Raw genomic sequence first — 20,336 nt, 5'->3', positions numbered from 1 at the left:
ACTAACTATTTCAACATGCTTTTTTTATTGGTACTCAAGCAAAGTAGTTTACATTAAAGCTTTCAACCAGAACGTGACAGGAACCTTGCTGGAAACTTCAATTTCCTCAAATGTGTAACTGCCCACAGAAAATTTAATTGGTACAGCAGCCTCACAATCTACTTTAAAGGGGAAGTCGAGGCTAAATGTTTCTTTACAGTATGTTCTATGCGCCCCCAGTAGGCCAAACACTACTAATCTGATTAATATTGTTCGTGGAATATGAATTAAACAGAAAACCCCACCTGTTTTTAATCCATCTCCGGCTGCCACTTTGCATTGCAATGCCACTTGCTGTTGACTATAAAGGACCTACAACAGCAGTAGTAAATCTTTGTGACGTGCTCTTCAACTAGCTCGTCTTCTTTCTCCTCACCCCCGCAGAGTCAGAACATATTGTAAAGAAAATTGTTGACTTGAGTTCCACTTAAAGATGTTTGTTGTAGTATGGTAGTAAAGGAGGAAATCCAATGCAAACATATTTTTTTTCACGAATATGTTGTATGTAGGCCCACTAGTTGAAAAACAGCATTCTGATTAATATTGCGTTTGTGGAGTATGTGTTAAGCAGCGAAATCCACCCGGTTTCAGCCATCTCAGGGGGCGGCCATTTTGTCACTTCTCTCGACTGAAAATGACATCACAGATGCTCAGGGTTCAGCTTCAGAATACAGGTGAGCTGTGATTGGTCGTTACCTGAGCCCTGAGAACTTGTGATGTCATTTTCAGTCGACAGAAGTGACAAAATGGCCACCCCCAGAGATAGCTAAAACTGGTGGATTATTAACTCTTATTCCACAAATGCAATATTTATCAGAATGCCGTTTTTCAATTAGTGGGCTTGCATAGAACGTTTTTGAAAAAATATGTTTGGGTTGACTTCCCCTTTAAGCACTAACTCCCCCCATTATTACAATCAAAACATTGATGGCTTACAACTACATAGCATTAAGGGTGATGCAGGTTACTGAATTTGTGTAGATTCATCTGTACAACACTATTGTGCAAAGTATATAGCGATGCACTTGATTGAAATCCACAGACCAGCTGCGAACTTGGAGCTAGAGCAATTGTGAAGTGAAGTCTCCTTTAAGACTGAATGCTTTAAGTAGCTACAACCCATGGCAAACATTATGAAATCAGCAGTCTCAGAGGGATGTTCATTCAGTTTAATTTTGTAGAAGAAAAAAAAAAAAAAAAGCGGATCAGACATGACACTAAGTTTAAGTAATTTTAAATGGCAAATTCTTGACTTTAAGAAATGTTAAAAGAAATCAAGAAGAGAAAATGTAGTCAGTAACAGCTACTGATTTGGGCCACGCACAGAAGAATTATGGAATCACTCAAATGTGAGGAATTAATTATGGAATGGCCACGCACATTTCCGTTCCTAAATCAAACACCTGCATCATGTAAGATCTGCTCATTAGTCAGTACTTAAAGTGGAAGTCAACACTAACATTTTTTTTTTTCAAAAATATGTTCTATGCAGGCCCACTAGTTGAAACACAACATTCTGATAAATATTGCGTTTGTGGAATAAAGAGTTAATCCACCCATTTTTAGCCATCCCCGGGGGTGGCCATTTTGTCACTTCTGTCGACTGAAAATGACATTGAAGTTGCACTGCTCAGGTAATGACCAATCACGGCTCACCTGTTTTCTGAAGCTGAGACATGATTGGTTGTTACCTGAGCATTTGTGATGTGGCCAAAATAAGGAGTCAGACACTTGCACAGCAGCCAAAGACACGGTCCTGGAGCCTGTTGGAGAAGTCATCTACCTCCTCGGCCAAATGTCCATTGCAGGACTGCTCTGGTGTGTGCGTGTGCGTGCACGCATGATTTTTTTTTTTTCCTTACTTTGGTAAACACTAAATCAGGGACTGTTTTTGCGACAGATTTTGTATTTATAAGTAGTAAAATAATACAAATAATATAACATTGTGTTGGTAGTGGTGTTTGGAGTCAATGGATGGTTCGCCCTGGGTGCAAATCTAGCCCACGACTGCCTCTGGGTTAGAGGGAGGTCTTATTACATCAATAAATGCACAAGTTTTGCGTTTTGGACACTTCTCATCCCATCAATTGAAAGGGCATTTGGGGATGATCTAATAATTTTTCAAGATAATGCATCTAGCCATAGAGCAAAAAACGCACTTGAAGAAAGACACAAGGTTAATGTCAAAGCCTGCAAATATGTAGTCCAGATTGCAATGCAATTGAAAATCTTTGGTGGAAATCTCTGCTGCACGTTTCCATTGATTTCTTTGTGTTTGTTACATCCAGAAAGTTGCCATTTGAAATGTCATTATTTTGTGCTTCTTTTCTACAAATGTAAACAGCTGAATGAACATCTTCCTAGACTGGTGTTTTTGACAGGAGTTGCAGTTACTGTGTGAAGCTAAAAGCATTCTCAAGGTAATCCTACCAGGTTTGCATTCCCGATTTTCACTTTGAGCACATTAAAGTGGACATGCTTTTATCTACATGGATGCTTTCTTAAAGTGACCAGGTGAATATTTTAAGCAAGACCCACGTGTGTGTCACAAGTTGTATTTACAGTGAATGTTCTGTACAAGCTGCGACACAAGTGGCTTTGGGATGAAACGTGCCAGGAGAGGAACTTTGATAAATAAGTTGGGTCTTGCAGGACAGCCGATAACTTCTTTGCTCGCTGGCGTTCTCTACTGGAGCATATCCACAAAGGCGTCAAACTCGTCAATGTTTCTCTCGTAGATGGCCAGTTTCTCCGGCAGCGAGTCCTGCACACATACCTTGCCGTTAGTGACAAACTGCACTGCTGACTTTTGTCAGATGAATGTCAAACAGAACAAAAAACAAAAAAAAACATACTACGAGATCATCAGCCATCGACTGAGAACTGATGTGAAGCGAGAGGCTGGCCAGTTGCGGAGGGTTCTGAAACTCCCTGTAGAACGTGCCTAAATCCATCGGCAACAAGTCGTCTTTAGAGAAAGCTGGCCGCTGAAAACATGAAACATTGGGTCAGAGGAAAATGCAGCGCTTCTCAGAGAGTTGAGCGGATGAACCTACAAAGTCGACCATGACAAAGTCCTCCTGCTGCCCCGAGCCCTCTGAGCCCTGAGAGTGGAGGCTGGCCTGCAGAGGGGACATGCAGGAAGGAGAGTCTGGAGGATGGACCTGACACGCACACACACGCACGCACGCAATGTGACTCGCAGGAAGCAATGCTATCCAACTGAACCCGCGGCATCCACGCTTACCATTGGATCATTGTCCTCCGTGTTGAGGCCCCTGGGAGCGAACGCAGCAAACGGCAGGTCCATTGTGGCTGATAGCTAAAAACACACCAGCAGAAGTATCATCATTGGAAAAAAAAAAAAAAACCTCGCTATCCATCCATCCATTATCTGCCACTCATCCGCGGTCGGGTTGCGGAGGCAGCAGCCCGGACTTCACCCTGCGCAGCCACGCCCAGTGTTAGTCGGTGAAAACAACCCACCGTATTGTACTGCTTTTGCCTGTGACTTAGCATATAAAGCTTGCAGCATACCTGTCAACTTATACGTTTTCCCCGTATTTTATACGTTCTTTGATCATTTCAAATTGTGTACGCCGTATAACAATTTTTGTACGGGGAAAAAATAAATACATTAAAAACTAGTTTTTTGTTAGACCGAGCTCGTCTTGCCCATTTCGGCTCTAATCCGCAGCGTCCGTTAACGATTCCGACTGCAAACTCCGGCCGACCTTCACGAGCAAAGCTCGCCTCCAAGAACATGACTGTACTGCTTGTGAGTTGTTTGTATACAGTATATTTAATGTTAATTAATAATATTAATATTTCAAAGAATGAATCACTTATTTTCAACAACGCACATTGCACACACCTGTAGGCGCTAGACCAGACTAGTTTCACACTAATCTTCATATCAAGGACATGGAATAAATGCCGCAATGCCTTTCTGGAGCAGGGGCAGGACCTCAAACATTTCAGCGCTAATGGCCAGAGATTTTCAAGGACCAAAATACCACCTCAAGCCGACGCCCCCGAGGAGGGGCTACGACCGTTGGGCCGGGTGAACCTTAAGCGAGCCTCGTCTGTGATTTTCATTCATGTGATTGGGACCCAGCCAGCTCGCCGAAATTTTTACCCCAAGTATCAATATTAATAATAAATATGTTTTTCAGAGTTGAGGAGGCTTCGGATGGTTGTACGTGAATAACCTATAATTCTTTTCAGTCACCACATTGGGAAATTTGGGCACAGCCTAGAGCACTACCAGACGCATAAAATGTAAGACCCAGATATCAAAATTCAACACTTTTTTAAGTATTCATTCCTAATTCATAAATTCAATGCTTTTAAGACTTTTTAAGACCCCATGGGAATCCTGCTTTATCATGCTGACAGTCATGGTTTAATTTTATGGTACCTGTTAGAGCGGAATAATTGATCAAATTCAAATTGACATCGCAATGCAGTAGCAGAGGTGGGCATTTGACTAAAGATGTGCGGTCCGTTTATCGCCTATAGCTGGGTATCCTTCCGCCATCCGTCTTTTTGTCTGGCCAGAAAAAACACTAATCGCCTATAGGCCGGTCCGCCTATGATTTTTAAATTGGCTTCCGTTTGCGTTTCCGACGACCAACTCCGACAAGGGGGAATCTACAATTATACATTTTTTTTTTAGATCGTTCAACCTTAGTACCTATACAGCGCTCAAAATGAGTACAGCCCTTTTGTAAAGAGTAACCTTTTTTTTTTTTATCCATTTCTGAGTGAGGATTAGTACCACCTGTTATAAAAATGTCTGTGTGCACATTGATTAATCTAATTTGATTCAATGACCTACATTTGTGCAGTATTTAGTGGTTGTGTTACAAGTTACTCCGCAGTGTCGCCCTCTCCAAGCTAGCTAGCTAGCTAGCCAGCTAGCCAGCCAGCAAGCCCGCACCCTGCCATACTGCACACACGCCTACTCAACGTTTTAACAGAGTAACAGACCTAAAAATGGCACAAGACCTGCCACAGGAATGACTTGGAAACAAGCAAGGAAAGTCGAAATCGCTTATTTGGTTACATTTTTGGTTTGCCGTGGAAGACGGCGAGCAAAGACGTATAAAGGCAAGTTGTTTCTGCATCCACCAATCTATTCAACCATCGTTTGGTTTGCGATGATGTTATGATACACCAAAGCAAGAAAGCACAGAGTTAGATTTGGCGTCGTCCGCAACGCAAATCTCAGTCGTTGAACCACTGTACGCAGCAACCCCCGCCCATCAACATCGGAGAGACACAAAAAGATAACAGAATCAGCTCTTTTTAGTGAGCCGAGCCGCAAGAGTCGGTTCTCTAAAAAGAGCCGGAATTCCCATCACGAATCTATTGCCCGGACAAGGAATCCAAATGTTTAGGGCACAGACTCCACTTCGCAATCGGCACGAGAGATTCATTTTAAATAACATCTTATGCAAATATACACTACTTTTACTAGCAAAAAATAGAAACCATGCTAAACATTATTACTGTGACTTAAGTTAAATTTCTTGTGTAGTCTTTAGTGTGAAGTCAATTTTTTTGTGTTCATTTTTGTTTCAAATTGCTTCAAATGCAATTTGCAAACATATTATTGGTCATTATATTGTAATACGGTTTATATATGGCCTGCTGTAATTTAGAAGTATTGTATAGATTACGTACTAGTATGTAACAGTCAACATTTAAATTGGTTTGACCCAATCAGCATATTAAATTTATAATTCATCAGAAGCAAATTACTTTAACTTTGTTTACTATGTGCAAATATTACTTTGAAAACAAAACAAAAAAGGCTCCAGACAAAGGTCTAAATGTATAGATGAATAGCATGCCTGTTATTCTGTCAAAATTGGCATTTTACTCCAAGCAGTTTACTACTTTGGCAATTTATAAGTGCATAGCAAGTTAACTCGTTTGTTTATACAAATAAACCATACTTTAATTTATACATTTGCACTTAAAAATAATAAAAAAAAAAGTTTTAATAAATGTTGTTGGGTCCAAAAATAACTTAAATTATTGTAGCGTTTCAAAGAATTTTCTCTTAATATTTGTTACATGTTTAAACCTGTTCTTGTTTCGTAGCAAAAAAATAATCATTTGAATGATCGTGATTTCAATTACTACCAAAATAATCGTGAGTAATATTTTTTTCATAATCGAGCAGCCCTATTATGTGGTGTAACAAAAAGGGGACGAAGACATTTCAAATGTATATCCACTACATATTTTTTTCTTGATGTATTTTTCCTTACCCGTGTATTGGGCTTATTGACAAAAGCTCCAACTTTCCTCGTCAGTGCATTAAGTGATTCGACTGGGTCAGAGGGAGAAGTACTCCTCCTTCCGTCTCCGCTGTGGGACAAAATGTCATCGTCTCCACTGGGAAAAGACGCACCAGGTGAAGTCAACACAAAACAGCTGCCAGAATCCCACCAAGTCACATCGTCTAATCATTTCATTTGTGAAATGACGTCGAGATCCAATTACCTGCTGCCAGGCGTGTTGGGCATGTGCTCCACTGTCAGATGTGCATCAGTGCCATGACAGGCCTGCGCTGGATGCAACACAACCCCATCCTCCTTGCCAGCATGTAGTGTCTGAAGAGCAGAAACTTCAATGTTTGTCTGGAACTTGTCAGCGCCCGATATGCAGTATCAGTCAGATTTCAAAAATGTACGAGCCCGACTATTACCTGGTTTGGATTGGCAGCAGTGTGGCAAAGCTCAGTAGTTCCTGCTAGCACAGGAGGCAGGTAGGCTAGCCTAGAAGTGTACAGCTGCATGTGCACATAAAAGGCAGAAGAGATGTATGAATAATCTTTAGCCAATTCAATGCGGATCGATTGTGCTTGTTGTTAATGTCCTTAGTGAGGTAGCGGCGATGGAAACGAGTCAACGGATTTTAAACCAAAAGTGTCAGCAGACTGAAATGCAACAAAACAAAAAACTGTGCCAGTGTAGACTCACAGTGTGAGTGACAAGACCAGGAACCAGCGGAAACTGTGGATTGTCCAGCGGAAGGGCCTTAGACAGTTTAGAAGGAGAAGGACTCAGCGTACAGATGCACTGAAAAGCGGTCCAGTGGCAGGAAGGAAAGCGGAAAGAATGACATGAAATCAAGCAAGGAAGTAAAGAAAGAGTCCCTAAAAGCACATCTCGTCAGCGCAATGGTTTATAAGTCGCATACTGCAGGGATAGGCAACTTAAATGCTGGAGGTGCTACACTTGGCACATCGGACCACCAACGTGACAAAATATGCTATTTTAAATGTAGTCAAAAGGTGTGCATACAGTACGTGCAAAATATGTGCTCTTAATACATTGAATTTTTGATAATACATTTTTAATGCATGTATAGAAGATCCACTATCCTAACCCAACTACAACCATACAAAAGAACCACATACTGTCATTTTTTGCCCAGTGCAAAGGGCTCTCTTGCATGAAAATGATCATTCAAAGACGGCACAAAACCGCCGAACAAGGAACCAACGTTAAGCGCAAGAACTCATTTTGTCACAAATCAACTCACTCAAATTTTTTACATTATTGAGGTACTAGGTTTGTCCTGCATATCATTCTGTACCTCCTCAAAATGATTAGGCCTACTCACATTGTAATACAGGGGAGTATGAGACCCAGTTTTAGGACATGTCTGCCTTCTAGTGGTGATTGGTGATATACTGTAACTTCAAACTACAGTGCATATTCGTAGTTCGGCACCAGCGCTTTAGCATTTTGCTGTTTTTTAAATTTATGTATTTAAATATATATTTTTTTCATATTTGGGATTTTCTTCCCCTTAATTTCACCCCATTTTTCATGGCAAATGTATCATGTATTGAATATTGACTATGATATTGATGGTGTGAAGATTGGGGGGTGGGGATTAATCAAGTGGGCACTTAAAGTGGAAATTGCTCATGCGTGGTCTACAACATTTTGCCAACTTTGTTTAGTTATAAAGTAATGTTGTGGGTCTTTAAATAGTCACTTTAATCAGACTCTCCAATATTAGATATAATAACGTTTACTAGTTACTCAAAATTGCAGCCAATATTGAGTAACTTGATCCTTAGTAACACGTTACTGGCTTCATTGTTCCTGCTTTTTCCTTTTTGTTTTTTGAGCAGACTTCCGCTGCAATGTAATTGGCTGCTTGCACAGATGAAGACAAACTAAATGAGCGCCTCTTTCATGTTAATGACAAGAGGTCCGCCACTTTTTGCCAGGGCGGAGGTGTGAGCAGTTGGAACACACCCCACACAGAGAAGGAAGGGAGTGAGACGAGCGAGACTTCGCCACTGTGCTGACGCCAGCATGAATGCGTTTTTTTTATTTTGATTCACGAGCATTGTCCTTAAAATAAAATAGAAATGAAAAAAAAAACCTTGATTCCAGCGGGCACCAACAAACCCCAGGGCTACACATTGTAACTTACTATGAATAATTAAAACAGAAGAAGAATGTCAACGTCTCTTTAATTATGTATTTATTCATTATAAACTTAACATGGTATGTTTTATTTATGTACCAAATATTTAACATTCTGTTGAGAAATAAAACAGACAGTGTTCAATGGGGAAAAAAATGCTGTTTTTATTTAACCAAATTTTTAAAAAAAGGACATTTTAGAGCTGCTATCTTAATACCACGTTAGTTTTCTATCCATTAGATGAGCGATGATCCTGCTCCAAGGGAGGTGCTGAAGCTCATTAGCTGTAAATATAAAACAGGAGAACGTGCTTCTCAACGGTGCTCCTGTAAATCCTCAAACCAGAATCGTTCGATCGAGTTACAGTATGTGGGTGCCAGAAGTGTCAAAATGTTTCCAGTACTGCTAGTCAAGGACATGTCTGCCAACAGTGATGTTGATTGTTCAGTTTAACTTGAATTAATTCATGTTTGCAACTTAATTGGAGCACTTTATTCATTTTGGTTTACAAAATTTTACCTGAAAGAGTACTTGAAAAACAAGGACAGTATTTTGGAAAAATTACATTTGATCCCAAAATTTCTTCACAACCAATGCTGCTTTCCACCATAATATTCCACATATTTCATATATTTTGCCTTGTCTGCATAAGTGTGAAAGTTTAAGCTTGTGGCATTTTTACTTTTTGAAATAATTGGAGTCAAAGGTGCTACCAGAGGCAAAATGTCCAATTTTCCTAAATTCCCAGACTTTGGAACATGATTACTTACTAACTGCAGGGAATCTACTTGTGGAACTTTTTGGGGAAGAAGTTCAACTCGTTTACTTTATAAAAAAAACATAATGCAAAGTATTTCCCAGACATTGGAACGAAAGTCATTTTCTAGGCACTCAGAGCTAGTCGATGGCCTATAAGTGAAAATTAAAACTGCCAATTTAACTGCAAGAAATCGGTGACAACGCCACAAAATAAGACAGAAGTGAAAAATACTGCTAGTGCTGCAGCAAAATGTGCACAACAAAAATAATGTTTGCAGCATGATGTGTGCTTGAGCAGAAGAGAACTAAATATGGATCCAAAAGCTTAAATGTTTGGACAACATGGACCCTATAAAACGATCCTCAACAGTTAATTTTGTTGAGTTACAGAGAAGCTAAGAATAGATGAACATGTGATGCTTCTGGGATCAGTAAAATCTAAAAATAAACTGCAGGGATTAAAGCGCTGGGGGGGTTGCAGTTTACAGTCTTTGTAGTGTACTTTACAATAAGAGAAAAAGGGTATGTCGTCTTACCTGAGAGGGCGGCGAAGTGGAGAAGGAAGTAGTGCAAACCTCCTGTGAATCCTGAACCCCTGCAAATGCTTCACCTTGGTTATCGTCTGGCGCTCTGGGGGGGGGAAAAATTTGTTAATTGCCCAGTTAATTATTATTTAAGAATACTGTGTGTGTGTGTCTTTCTTCAATTTCTGCAAGTGTCAGCTTTGTGTTCAACTAAACAGATTTTTATGGAGTATGATACATGTCAAAAAGGCGTCATTAATGATTAGTATCCGTAATAGTAATAATTTGTGTATTTGAATTCATTCCCTGTGAGCATGGAAAATAAATAAATAAATAAAAACCACACAATTTTGATTCGCATTCACAGGGAAAGAATTCAAACCCAAATTATTACTATTTTGGATATGTATCTTTAATCACACTTACGTCTTTGACAGTTACCTTTCTCCATAGATTTTAGTGAGTAAATTGAGAGATGATCATTATTTCAGTATACTGGAAAGACTTTTTTTGAGAATTTTTTTCTTGGTGGTTTTTCCAAAGTAAAGTATGTTCCTCGAATGGATAAAAGGCTAGGAAGCGAAACATTCAAAGCCCTTTCGACTTGTGCATTGGGTACCTGTAGTTGCAGGGCTGACCCATATTTGCAGGTCGTTGACTGCCACAGGGAGCGTCCACAAAGTGGTCCACAATGATCCCCATGATGGGCGCAGACCGCTCAATCTGTCTGCAAGACCAAGATGCATTGGTTACAAAAAGGGCAACCATTGTGTTGTACATTCTTTGAAGAGAGCTACAATATGAAGTGCCACGTGGCACATCATACACAACCTACCTATTGGACATTAAAGCCAGATTGGTGCGATACGCGCAAGAAAGTGTCACAGTGCCAACGGGGGTTCCCACAATGCCAATACGCACCGTCTGGAAACCTTCAAAAATGAGAAACGACTTGATTGAGCAAGCTATTAATGTTTTACAGAGAGACAAAAAACCCTACATATCATTTGGATTATGGTAGGGATCGTTACCACCTACAAGGCAGGACGGAATAACAACTACCTTCTCCTAATCCTCTCATCTGAACTTCTCCAAAATAGATCCTAGACAAAACAGGCAAAAACAATGAGCAGATGGAACATTGGGTGAAATGTGAAGGGAAACCGATGTTAACTCACTCACCTGTATAATATCACATAGTCGTGTCCCTGCTTTCTGGACAGTTTGTAGGCAGGCGTTACTCTAGTGACGGCCAGCAGAGACTTCAGAAGGACAGACAAACGGTCGTAGACGGTATATGACACTTTTATGTCCTTATCACACCTATAGAAGAAAAACATGTTGGCCGTTGTTTTGATGTTGGACATCTGCGCTTTAGGGGTGGATTAGCGTGCGATAACAATTGAATGCCTATGTCCGATTTTTCCCATTCTATATTTCCACGTACATCTCAAAGGACACATACAGTGCGTACGGAAAGTATTCAGACGGCTTGAAATTTTTCACTTTCTGTCATTGCAGCCATTTGCCAAAATCAGCCCATCTTGACAAAAACCAAATGTAGAAACCTTTGCAAATTTATGAAAAAGGAAAAACTAAAACATCATATGGTCATAAGCATTCACACCCTTTGCAGCGACCTTCATATCTAACTCAAATGCTGTCCATTTCCTTGAGATGGTTCTGCTCCTTTATTGAGGTCCAGCTGTGTTTAATCAAACTGATTGGACTTGCTTAGGAAAGGCACACACCTGTCTATATAAGACCTTACAGCTCACAGTGCATGTCGTTGGGGCTTTGTGGCAGAGTGGCCCAACGGACGCTTCTCCTCAGTGCAAGACACATGAAAGCCCGCATAGTTTGCCAAAAAAGAGCACACAGCTAAAATAAGAAAGGAGTGGCTTCAGAAAAACTCTGTGACCGTTCTTGACTGGCCCAGCCAGAGGCCCAATTGAGCATCTCTGGTGAGACCTGAAAATGGCTGTCCACCAACGTTCACCATTCAACCTGACAGAACTGGAGAGGATCTGCAAGGAAGAATGGCAGAGGATCCCCAAATCCAGGTGTGAAAAACTTCCCATCATTCCCAAGAAGACTCATGGCTGTACAAGCTCGAAAGGGTGCATTCACTCAATAAAATGAGTCAGTATCTGGATACTTATAACCATATATTTCAATTTTCTTTTTTGATAATTAGAAAAAAATTCTACATTCCAGTTTTTTTCTGTCAAGATGGGATGCTGAGTATACCTTAATGAGAAATAAAATGAACTTTTTTTATTTTGGCAAATGGCTGCAATGACACAGAAAGTGAAAAATTTCAAGGGGTCTGAATATTTTCCGTACCCACTGTATCAGTGATTCTCAACCAGTGTAATGTGCCACGAGAGATCATCAGGTGTGCCGCGGGAAATTATCCAATGTCAATTATTTATGACAACCAATATAGTAACAGGCAAAACAATCAAATGTTCTTCCACTAGAAGACAGAAGGTACATAATGACCCTGTATAGCCACTTTTTGTGAATTGTTTTACCAAGTGGTGTGCCGGGAATTTTTTTTTGTGTGAGATATGTGCCTTGGCTCAATAAAAGTTGAGAAACACTGACATATAATTGACATATAAAGTACTATGTACTTGCATGCGCAGATGGCCAAATTGCAAAACAATCATTCCACAGGCATCAAGAGCGAGCAGTAACAAAACAGAAGTAAACAAATAATACAGTACATATTGATAATACAATTATGAATTGATTTAAAAGAGGGTAACCTCAGTATTAACCCACTAGCCTATGGATGATGGGCACACCTCTAATGCATCATACTTCGACTACATACAGTACAAGTGTGCACACTTTTTCTATAGTTTAGATTGATAGATTTTGTTTTCTGTTCATTGGTGTTGTTCGAGCAGATGCAGGTGTGTTCACCAATCAACATATTCCAATGATGTCAAGCTAACATTGATGGTGTACAGGTACAATGTGTAACCCATCCGTACATGTACTGTACGTGTTTACAGTGCAGTCTCATTAGCAGATACACATGGTCAAAATTCTTGAAACCCCTCTGTTCATGAAAGGTGCCTTCAAACTTGTAACAACCAATCACAGATAACCTGGTTTCTGAAGCTGAGCCGTGATTGGTCGTTACCTGAGCCCTGAACAACTGTTATGTCATTGACTTGTTTATAGTATTTCTGCCACTACTTAATTTGATGAAGCTGGATATGCGTTGTCTCTATTTATCACAACTGTGCACTTCCATAAAAGCATGCCATTATGAATCGCCCTGTTTGAGAATTGCAGTTGTGCACGTTAGTGAGGGGTGTGGCAAATCAATAAGTTCCAAATATTTCTCTCTCTTTTGCCTATGAGGTTTGAGCTCAAATGTCTTTTTTTTTCCACATCTGTAAGAAAAAAAACAACAGCTTACTTTTCATTCATCTCCAGGCACCAAGTCTCTAACTCCATTGAGTCCCCCTGGATGAAAGGGATAAGATAAATATATAAATAACGGTAAGTGATATTATTGCCATTGTGACATCCGTCCGCCCATAAAAGACTAAATTGGATATCGGTTAGTTTTATGACCGTACAATTCCATATAATGTAACTACTGCAAACCCCTGGCAAACATTGTGTAATTACCACTCTTTGAGGATGTTCATTGGGTTGTTTAATTTTGTAGAAAAAATGAATGACAAAAAAGTATCGTCATGTCAATTTACAACATTCTGGCTTTAAGAAATACTTAAATGAAATCAAGAAGAAAATGTGGTAGTACTAGTCAGTAACAGGTACTTGTTTAGACCAAGCAGAGGGAAAAATTAAAAGGAGTCACTCAATTCTGAGGAAAAACAATTATGGAATCATGAAAAAAAACAGCAAAAGAACACTTCCAACACACCACTAGCACTTTGTTGCACTACTACTACTGGCTTTTCTAACAGCTTGCAGACTCAGAGGCATGGACTTGATGAGTGATAAAGAGTACTCTTTGTCAATCTGGTTCCAACTTGATCTGGCAATCGCTGATTGCGTTTGCCAGATCGGGTTGGCGGGTTGGAGCTTTGTCATGGACCATTTTCTTCAACTTCCACCAAAGATTTTCAATTGGACTGAAATCCGTGCAATTTGCGGGCTATGCCATTGACCTTACGTGTCTTTCTTCAAAGCCTGTTTTCCGATTTTGCTCTATGGCTAGATGCAGTTATCATCTTGAAAAATGGATGTCATCGGCCCCAAACGTCCTTTCAATTGATGGGATAAGAAAAGTGTCCAAAACACAAAGGTAAACTTGTTGAAGTTGTTGAAGATGTAATGACAGCCCGAGCCATCCCCCCAGTGTGTTTACCCGACATGCAGCCACATATCATCAATGACTTCTGGCTGATCACATTCAGTGCAAGTCATCAGAGTAAGGTAATTACAAAACATTTTTTTGTTGTATTGTGCTATATAGGTTGATGCAGTCATGCAAGGTACACCAGCATATACGGTACATATAAAAATAATTCTTAATATATTTATAAATAATGTGTTTTGCATTTTTAGTAGGTGGTAGATCATTTTGACTCGGTCATGCTATAAGTAGCTCTCAGGCTGAAAAGGTGTGGGCACCCCTGATCTAGTCTGCTGCAGGTGTTAGTTTTGGGAACGGAAATTTACAGAGTGATTCCATAACTTTTTCCTCAGAATTGAGAGATTCCATTTTATCGTCTCTTCTTGGTCTAAAAATGTACTGACTACTACTTTTTTGTTCTTGATTTATTTTTGTGTTTCTTAACACATTAAGGCCTAAGGCGCCTGCCTCAACAGCTCCCCAAAACCTAAGGTCGTGTTTGGAATTACCCTTGAAAACCTGATGTTTTCCCAGAAATTCAACACCTACAAAATAATCAGTATTTCAGCCCCTGTAGCAGACAGAAACATAATTCCAAAAAATTTTGAGCTTATACATGTGACTTTCACACAGACCCGAGTTTATTAATCTTTACTGTTTCAATCAAAGAGGTAAAAAACTGTCGGTACAAAAAAGCACTACTTTGAATGTTCTAAAAATCGAGTGGTAACTACTATGCTCTATTTTGTTACAAAGACATCAACATTGTCATTGTCTACAAACATATATCTTAACCATATATCACGTTCGATTGGTTCTACTGGTTCAAAGTCCACAATCGCGTCGTCTATATCACTACCGTTACTCATTTAAGAGCTCCGCGGGGTCCGCCATTATCACTCGAAAGAATTCTGGAACATCCTCCTCGGGCCTACGTGTATATTCTGATGCATTTTATTGGTTAAGCAACCGATAATTAAATAATAAATAGAAAAAATAGAAAATGACGTATACGCTCTCCCGGCTTTAAGGGTACAAAGACGCAACAGCGCTCCCGGCTCTAGTGGTAGAAACGTGGTTATGCACTCCCGTCCTTAATGGGTTAAAGTAAGAATGTTGTGATTTGAAATGGCAAGTTATGCATCATGTCTGTGTTCTGCTTTTTCTCTCTCCAAATTTAAACAAGTGAATGAACATCCTCTGAGACTGGTGATTCCATAATTCTTGCTAGTGGTTGTATACAGGAATGGGGCATGGAGAAGACAGGCGACATGTCATGGCTGAATGGTGACATTGGAGCACGAGCTATACTATATTTATTGCAGAATTAGCAATTGTGTTGCAATTCTTGTTATATTTGTATTTTATTCTTGTATATTGCCCCAATAGAACTTTTGCACATGATACATTTTTTGGTTCTATTTGGTTGGGTATTTTCAGTGAGTGAGTCAAGGCAGCACGGGTCCATTAAATGTTGGCTTTTTAAGAAGGAAATCAACCAAAGTAGATAATTTTCAAGAATATGTTCTATGCAGGCCCGCTAGTTGAAACAAGGCATTCTGATTAATATAAATCTAGCCATCTCAGGGGGCGGCCATTTTGTCACTTCTGTTGACTGAAAATGACATCACAGTTGCTCAGAGCTCAGATAACGACCAATCATGGCTCAGCTTCAGAAAACAGGTGAGCTGTTATTGGTTGTTACCGGAGAGCTGTGACGTCATTTAGCGTCAACAGAAGTGACAAAACGGATGCCCAATGATGGCTAAAAAGGGATGGATGTTGCCGTTTAACTCACATGACACAAAAGCAATATTAATCAGAATGCTTTTTTTTCAACTAATCGGCCTGCATAGAACGTATTCTTGAAAAAAAAAAAAATTGGGTTGACTTCTCTTTAAGGGAGCAGCTATATCACTGACGTTTTAACTTTAATTAAGGCATTTTAGAAATGAGGATTTTACCTCTGAAGTCTTGAGCGAGATCTCCACGCACATTGAGTGTCCCACACCTGGAAGTTGGCCAGCCAAAGCTTTCTTGGCTTCATGGGTCACTTCTGGGATGTCTTTGATTGCTAAATTAAACTGCAAATCAAAACATTACAAAATACATTATACTCACACTTAAAATGAAAGACAAGCAATTCAAACAACCTTTTAAGTTGAATTGAACCAAACAATTACAATCGACTGAGAAAAGAGATGTTTTTGGTTTTACATTCTAAACAGTTTTTAGATATCTCAATAAGTCTCATCACTCAATACACACAAAGGATAGCACTGCTCACTACACCTGACTGAAAAAAATAAATATATATATATATATAAATAAACATATATATATATAAAATAAATAAATATATATAAATATATATATATATATATATATAAAATAAATAAATATATAAATATATATATATATAAATATATATATATATAAAATAAATAAATATATAAATATATATATATATATAAATATATATATATATATATATATATATATATATATATATATATATATATATATATATATATATTTGGATATATATATATTTGGATATGTAAATATTTATCTGTTCACATTTAAATAACCCAACCAAAAATATTCCCATTATGATTTTTACACTTTTACACCACAAACACTATTAATGTTAGGACCAAAATATTCAATCATTAAATGATATGAATTTCAGGCCATATTACTAAGCCCGCAGTCTCTGTTTGAAGCAGTTAAGTGTCTAGCAAAAATATGGGAAAAATATTTATATATAATCTTACATTTATGTACAAAGAACATGTATATTAGTACAAATTTGAAAACATTGTTTGGTTAAAAAAATGTGTGTATTTACTATATTTATATACTATGACACATAATTGAATATTTATACATGGCAAGTAGTACAGTACGTCTTACCTTGAACTCTTTTAAAAACCTTCAAAAAAGAAGGCCTACCTCGCAAAACCTCTTTAGTGTACTTGCATTATGAAAGTAATAGTTTTAATGTATTTCATTGTATGATGTCATTTTCTGTCATATTTGTAAATGTATGTTGTAAATGCACTGAAGCTTCATTTAAAGAAAATCGTAAATCGAATCGAAATCGCAATATCTGTCAGAAAAATTGCAATAAAATGTTTTCCTAAAATCGTTCAGCCCTAATGCATACCATAAACAATTGTTGTTGTGGTTAGCTTGACTTCTTAGCAGTGTACACATAAATAATAAGCAGGTACCCGAGGCAGAAAACATGCCTCGAGTATTTATTTTTATTTTTGTAAATCAAAGTTACATGAAATACTCGAAGATTCGTTGCAGCCCTACAACATAATTTTTTTATACAGTGGTAGGACTTTGTGTTAATTGCAAATAATTACCCCCAAATTAAAGCATTAAAACAATTAACACATTTTAATTGTAATTTGCATTCCGAACAAAGTGGAATCTTTGTCAGTGCATAATTTGCCGATACACCCATTACACTGACGGAGAAGTCAGATCTCGGTTTGGTGTGCGCATCCAGCCGAATCTCTTTGATTGTCCAGTTCAATAGATATGTATAGGTAGATACAACATGCCTTTTTGAGCTGCGTGCGAGACCCTCGTTAAGGGGCAAAAGTCTCAGCACATTTCAATTGCATGGATGTCACAAAAACTAAAAAGAACAATGATGTCTGCACATTGTGCGTAATATTCTTGTACACAACGCCGTGCTACAGTCCCTGACAAAAGTCTTGTCGCTTAGCAATTTTGTACAAATAACAGCTTATAACATCAGTGAATGAAATGGTGGTGCTGTGAGATCCACATTTAATATGATGTATGACTTCCAAGAGCTTGGAGGACTGCATCCATTCGGTTCGGCAATGAGCCACACACATCAGGAATAGCAAAGAAAGGAGTCTTATATGGCTCTCGGAGTTCATCAAGATTCTTTGGGTTCATCTTCCATTCTTCCCCTTTCATTCGAACAGAGACATGCTCAATGATGTTCATGTCTGGTGATTGGGCTGGCCAGTCCTGGAGGACCTTGATCTTCTTCACTTTGAGAAACTTTGATATAGAGATGGATGTCTGCAATGATGCACCAGCCTGCTGCAAAATCTGACCTCTTTTATTGTTGGGAATGTAAAAGGTAGCTAATACTTCTTGATATTTTGGGCTTTTGATATTGCCTTCCAGCCTATAAATATCTCGCACACCCCAATACTGAATGTAAGACTTCTTTTGGGTGAATCTCTGATCGATGCGGGCTCTTGTCGGTCTTCTGCAATGTTTGCGGCAATTCAAATAATTCAACCGAAGATTTGTCTGAGAACTCCACCGTCTGCCGCTATTCCAGCATCCATCCTTTTAGCAAGTTGTGGTCCTTGGCAAATGTCACACATTTTTAACTTCCTTTTGTTCAGTGCTGGTTTCTGGTACTGATATGACCATGGAGACCTTTTAGAGACAGAAATTTACAAAGAGAAATCTACACGGGGACTTGAGGTGACCAAGCCTCGTAGAGCTCTGCTGCAGCAGAAAAAGGGCTGGCCTTGGATTTTTGAGCTGACAAACGGTCCTCCCGAGCAGTTATCTGTGGGGTCTGCCATACCTAGGCATGTCAAAAACCTCTCCAGTCTCTTCCAATCATTTTCTTATTCTTTGTACATGATACTGAGACACACGGAAGGATGAGTCAGCCACCTCAACAGTGGCTCTGGTCTATGTCCCTTGATAATCAATGCTTTGGTCTCTGGGTGAATCTTAGGCATGTTGTCAGAGGTCAAGTTTTAGTTGATATGAAGGTCTGCTGTGCTGGGGTTCTTTTTATATATAACCACTAATTGATTGACCAACTACTGATCAAATGTGAGGCTGTGATCTGGGATTGGGGCGCATCATATGACAAGGCGACAAGACTTTTTGCCTTTGCAAAAACTGACTCAGTGGGCTTTAGCAAGCTGTGAACGTTAAAATGTTTTTTAGCAGTTACCTTTGGAACCAAAACATTATTACAAAAGCTGTTGGGATTGAAATGAGCCATTTCTTGTTTGGAATAAAAAATAGTTGGAATATATTTGAAGGGTAATTTAGGACAACTTGTACCCAAGCGACAAGACTCAGATCAGAGACTGTATAAGCAATTTAAAAACTTTGCATATTTGCCCTTTAAAAAAAACAATTTAGTTTTACCCAGTCAGAGCCGGTGGGTGTTGAAGACGAGCGAGTACATATCTTTTCACCAAGGCGGGCCTGGACTATCACCTGAACAGTCTACAAACACATCAACAATACATTGAAACTGTTGTTGAACATAATCAAGAAAAGTGCAATTTATTTTTACAGTTACCAAGAATAATGTCATTCTAATTTATCATGAAGCATCTTCTCACCTTTAAGGCAAAGAACTTAATGAACTTATCCAAGTCTTTTTTATCCTGGGGACTCAGGTCACTGTCCATGTTGTTACGACCCTGTAATAAAGCATGAGCATATATTGAAGCTGTTTAAAAAGCATAAATGACAGCAACTAACACACACCATCATGATAATAATACAGTACTGTCTTAAACGAACATGTGGAACTGTAGCTCGAAAAAACCCCATACAAAAACACAATTTCCCCCATTGGACACGAAGCCAAATTTCTACCTGGAATCGTAAAAAACAAGATATACAGCTTCCAAAATTATATACATCCAAATATATAGCCCGACACATCAAAAAATCGCAGTTACAATAATAAAGTTGTGAATAATCATTGTTACATCGCAAAACTATTAGAGTAGAAACCTACAGGTGAAGCCACTGCGGCCTCTACGCTGCTAATGCAATGTCCATTGATCTACCGAGTAAAGATGATTCCAAACTTTAATTCATTAAAGAGAACTTTGTAATTTACACTATAACATGTAGAACCTAACTTGACGGCAATAGGTTAATAGGGTCCCCATCAAAGGAACTGATGAATCATTAGTACAAGGCTAATGCTAGGCTGGACATCAAGCTATCTGGACGCCGCGCACTTTAACCCTATCACAAAAAGCAAACCTACATGAGTTTTCCTTAAGCAACGCGGCTTTGATGAGGTGCAAATCAGCTCAATAATACCCTCGATTTAGTTTTCCAGAATCACAAATAAGACCAATTCTGATGTAAACAACGTCAAGAGCGACTGTGCTACTTTTCTGTTTATCTTCCCCATGTCGACGTGTATA

General features: G+C 38.9%; 1 protein-coding gene across 4 annotated transcripts; it reads right to left on the bottom strand.

The window, feature by feature from the left end:
- Positions 1-2: 2 nt before the first annotated feature.
- Positions 3-20,336, bottom strand: atg13 (ATG13 autophagy related 13 homolog (S. cerevisiae)). Of its 4 annotated transcripts, none has more exons than XM_086047491.1 (18): positions 20,174-20,336; positions 19,512-19,592; positions 19,312-19,392; positions 16,098-16,217; positions 13,225-13,271; positions 10,968-11,108; positions 10,848-10,888; positions 10,621-10,717; positions 10,405-10,512; positions 9,798-9,891; positions 7,035-7,133; positions 6,761-6,844; positions 6,556-6,665; positions 6,321-6,447; positions 3,287-3,361; positions 3,096-3,203; positions 2,895-3,026; positions 3-2,803 (listed from the first exon to the last, which is right to left on the bottom strand). In XM_086047491.1, exons 2-18 carry the CDS (start codon positions 19,578-19,580, stop codon positions 2,726-2,728), a joined length of 1,611 nt encoding a protein of 536 aa, XP_085903617.1. In that variant the 5' UTR covers positions 19,581-19,592; positions 20,174-20,336; the 3' UTR covers positions 3-2,725. The 4 variants fall into 4 exon arrangements, with proteins under 4 accessions (XP_085903617.1, XP_085903636.1, XP_085903628.1 ...); XM_086047510.1 differs by having other exon boundaries at positions 3,096-3,161; XM_086047502.1 differs by lacking the exon at positions 20,174-20,336 and adding an exon at positions 19,916-20,044.

This window comes from Filicampus tigris, chromosome 1 (assembly GCF_054856515.1).
Source record: "Filicampus tigris isolate MCC_2025a chromosome 1, RoL_Ftig_1.0, whole genome shotgun sequence".
Classification (NCBI taxonomy): Eukaryota; Metazoa; Chordata; class Actinopteri; order Syngnathiformes; family Syngnathidae; genus Filicampus; species Filicampus tigris.
The sequence above is the reverse complement of the archived record's forward strand: the minus strand, read 5'-3'. Positions and strand labels throughout refer to the sequence as shown.

Coding starts and splice junctions, on each gene's coding strand:
- atg13 (XM_086047491.1), bottom strand. CDS start 19,580: ATGGACAGTGACCTGAGTCCCCAGGATAAAAAAGACTTGGATAAGTTC. Junction 6,845..7,034: donor CTGGTCTTGTCACTCACACT/GTGAGTCTACAC, acceptor GTGCACATGCAG/CTGTACACTTCTAGGCTAGC. Junction 6,448..6,555: donor CCCAACACGCCTGGCAGCAG/GTAATTGGATCT, acceptor GTCTTTTCCCAG/TGGAGACGATGACATTTTGT.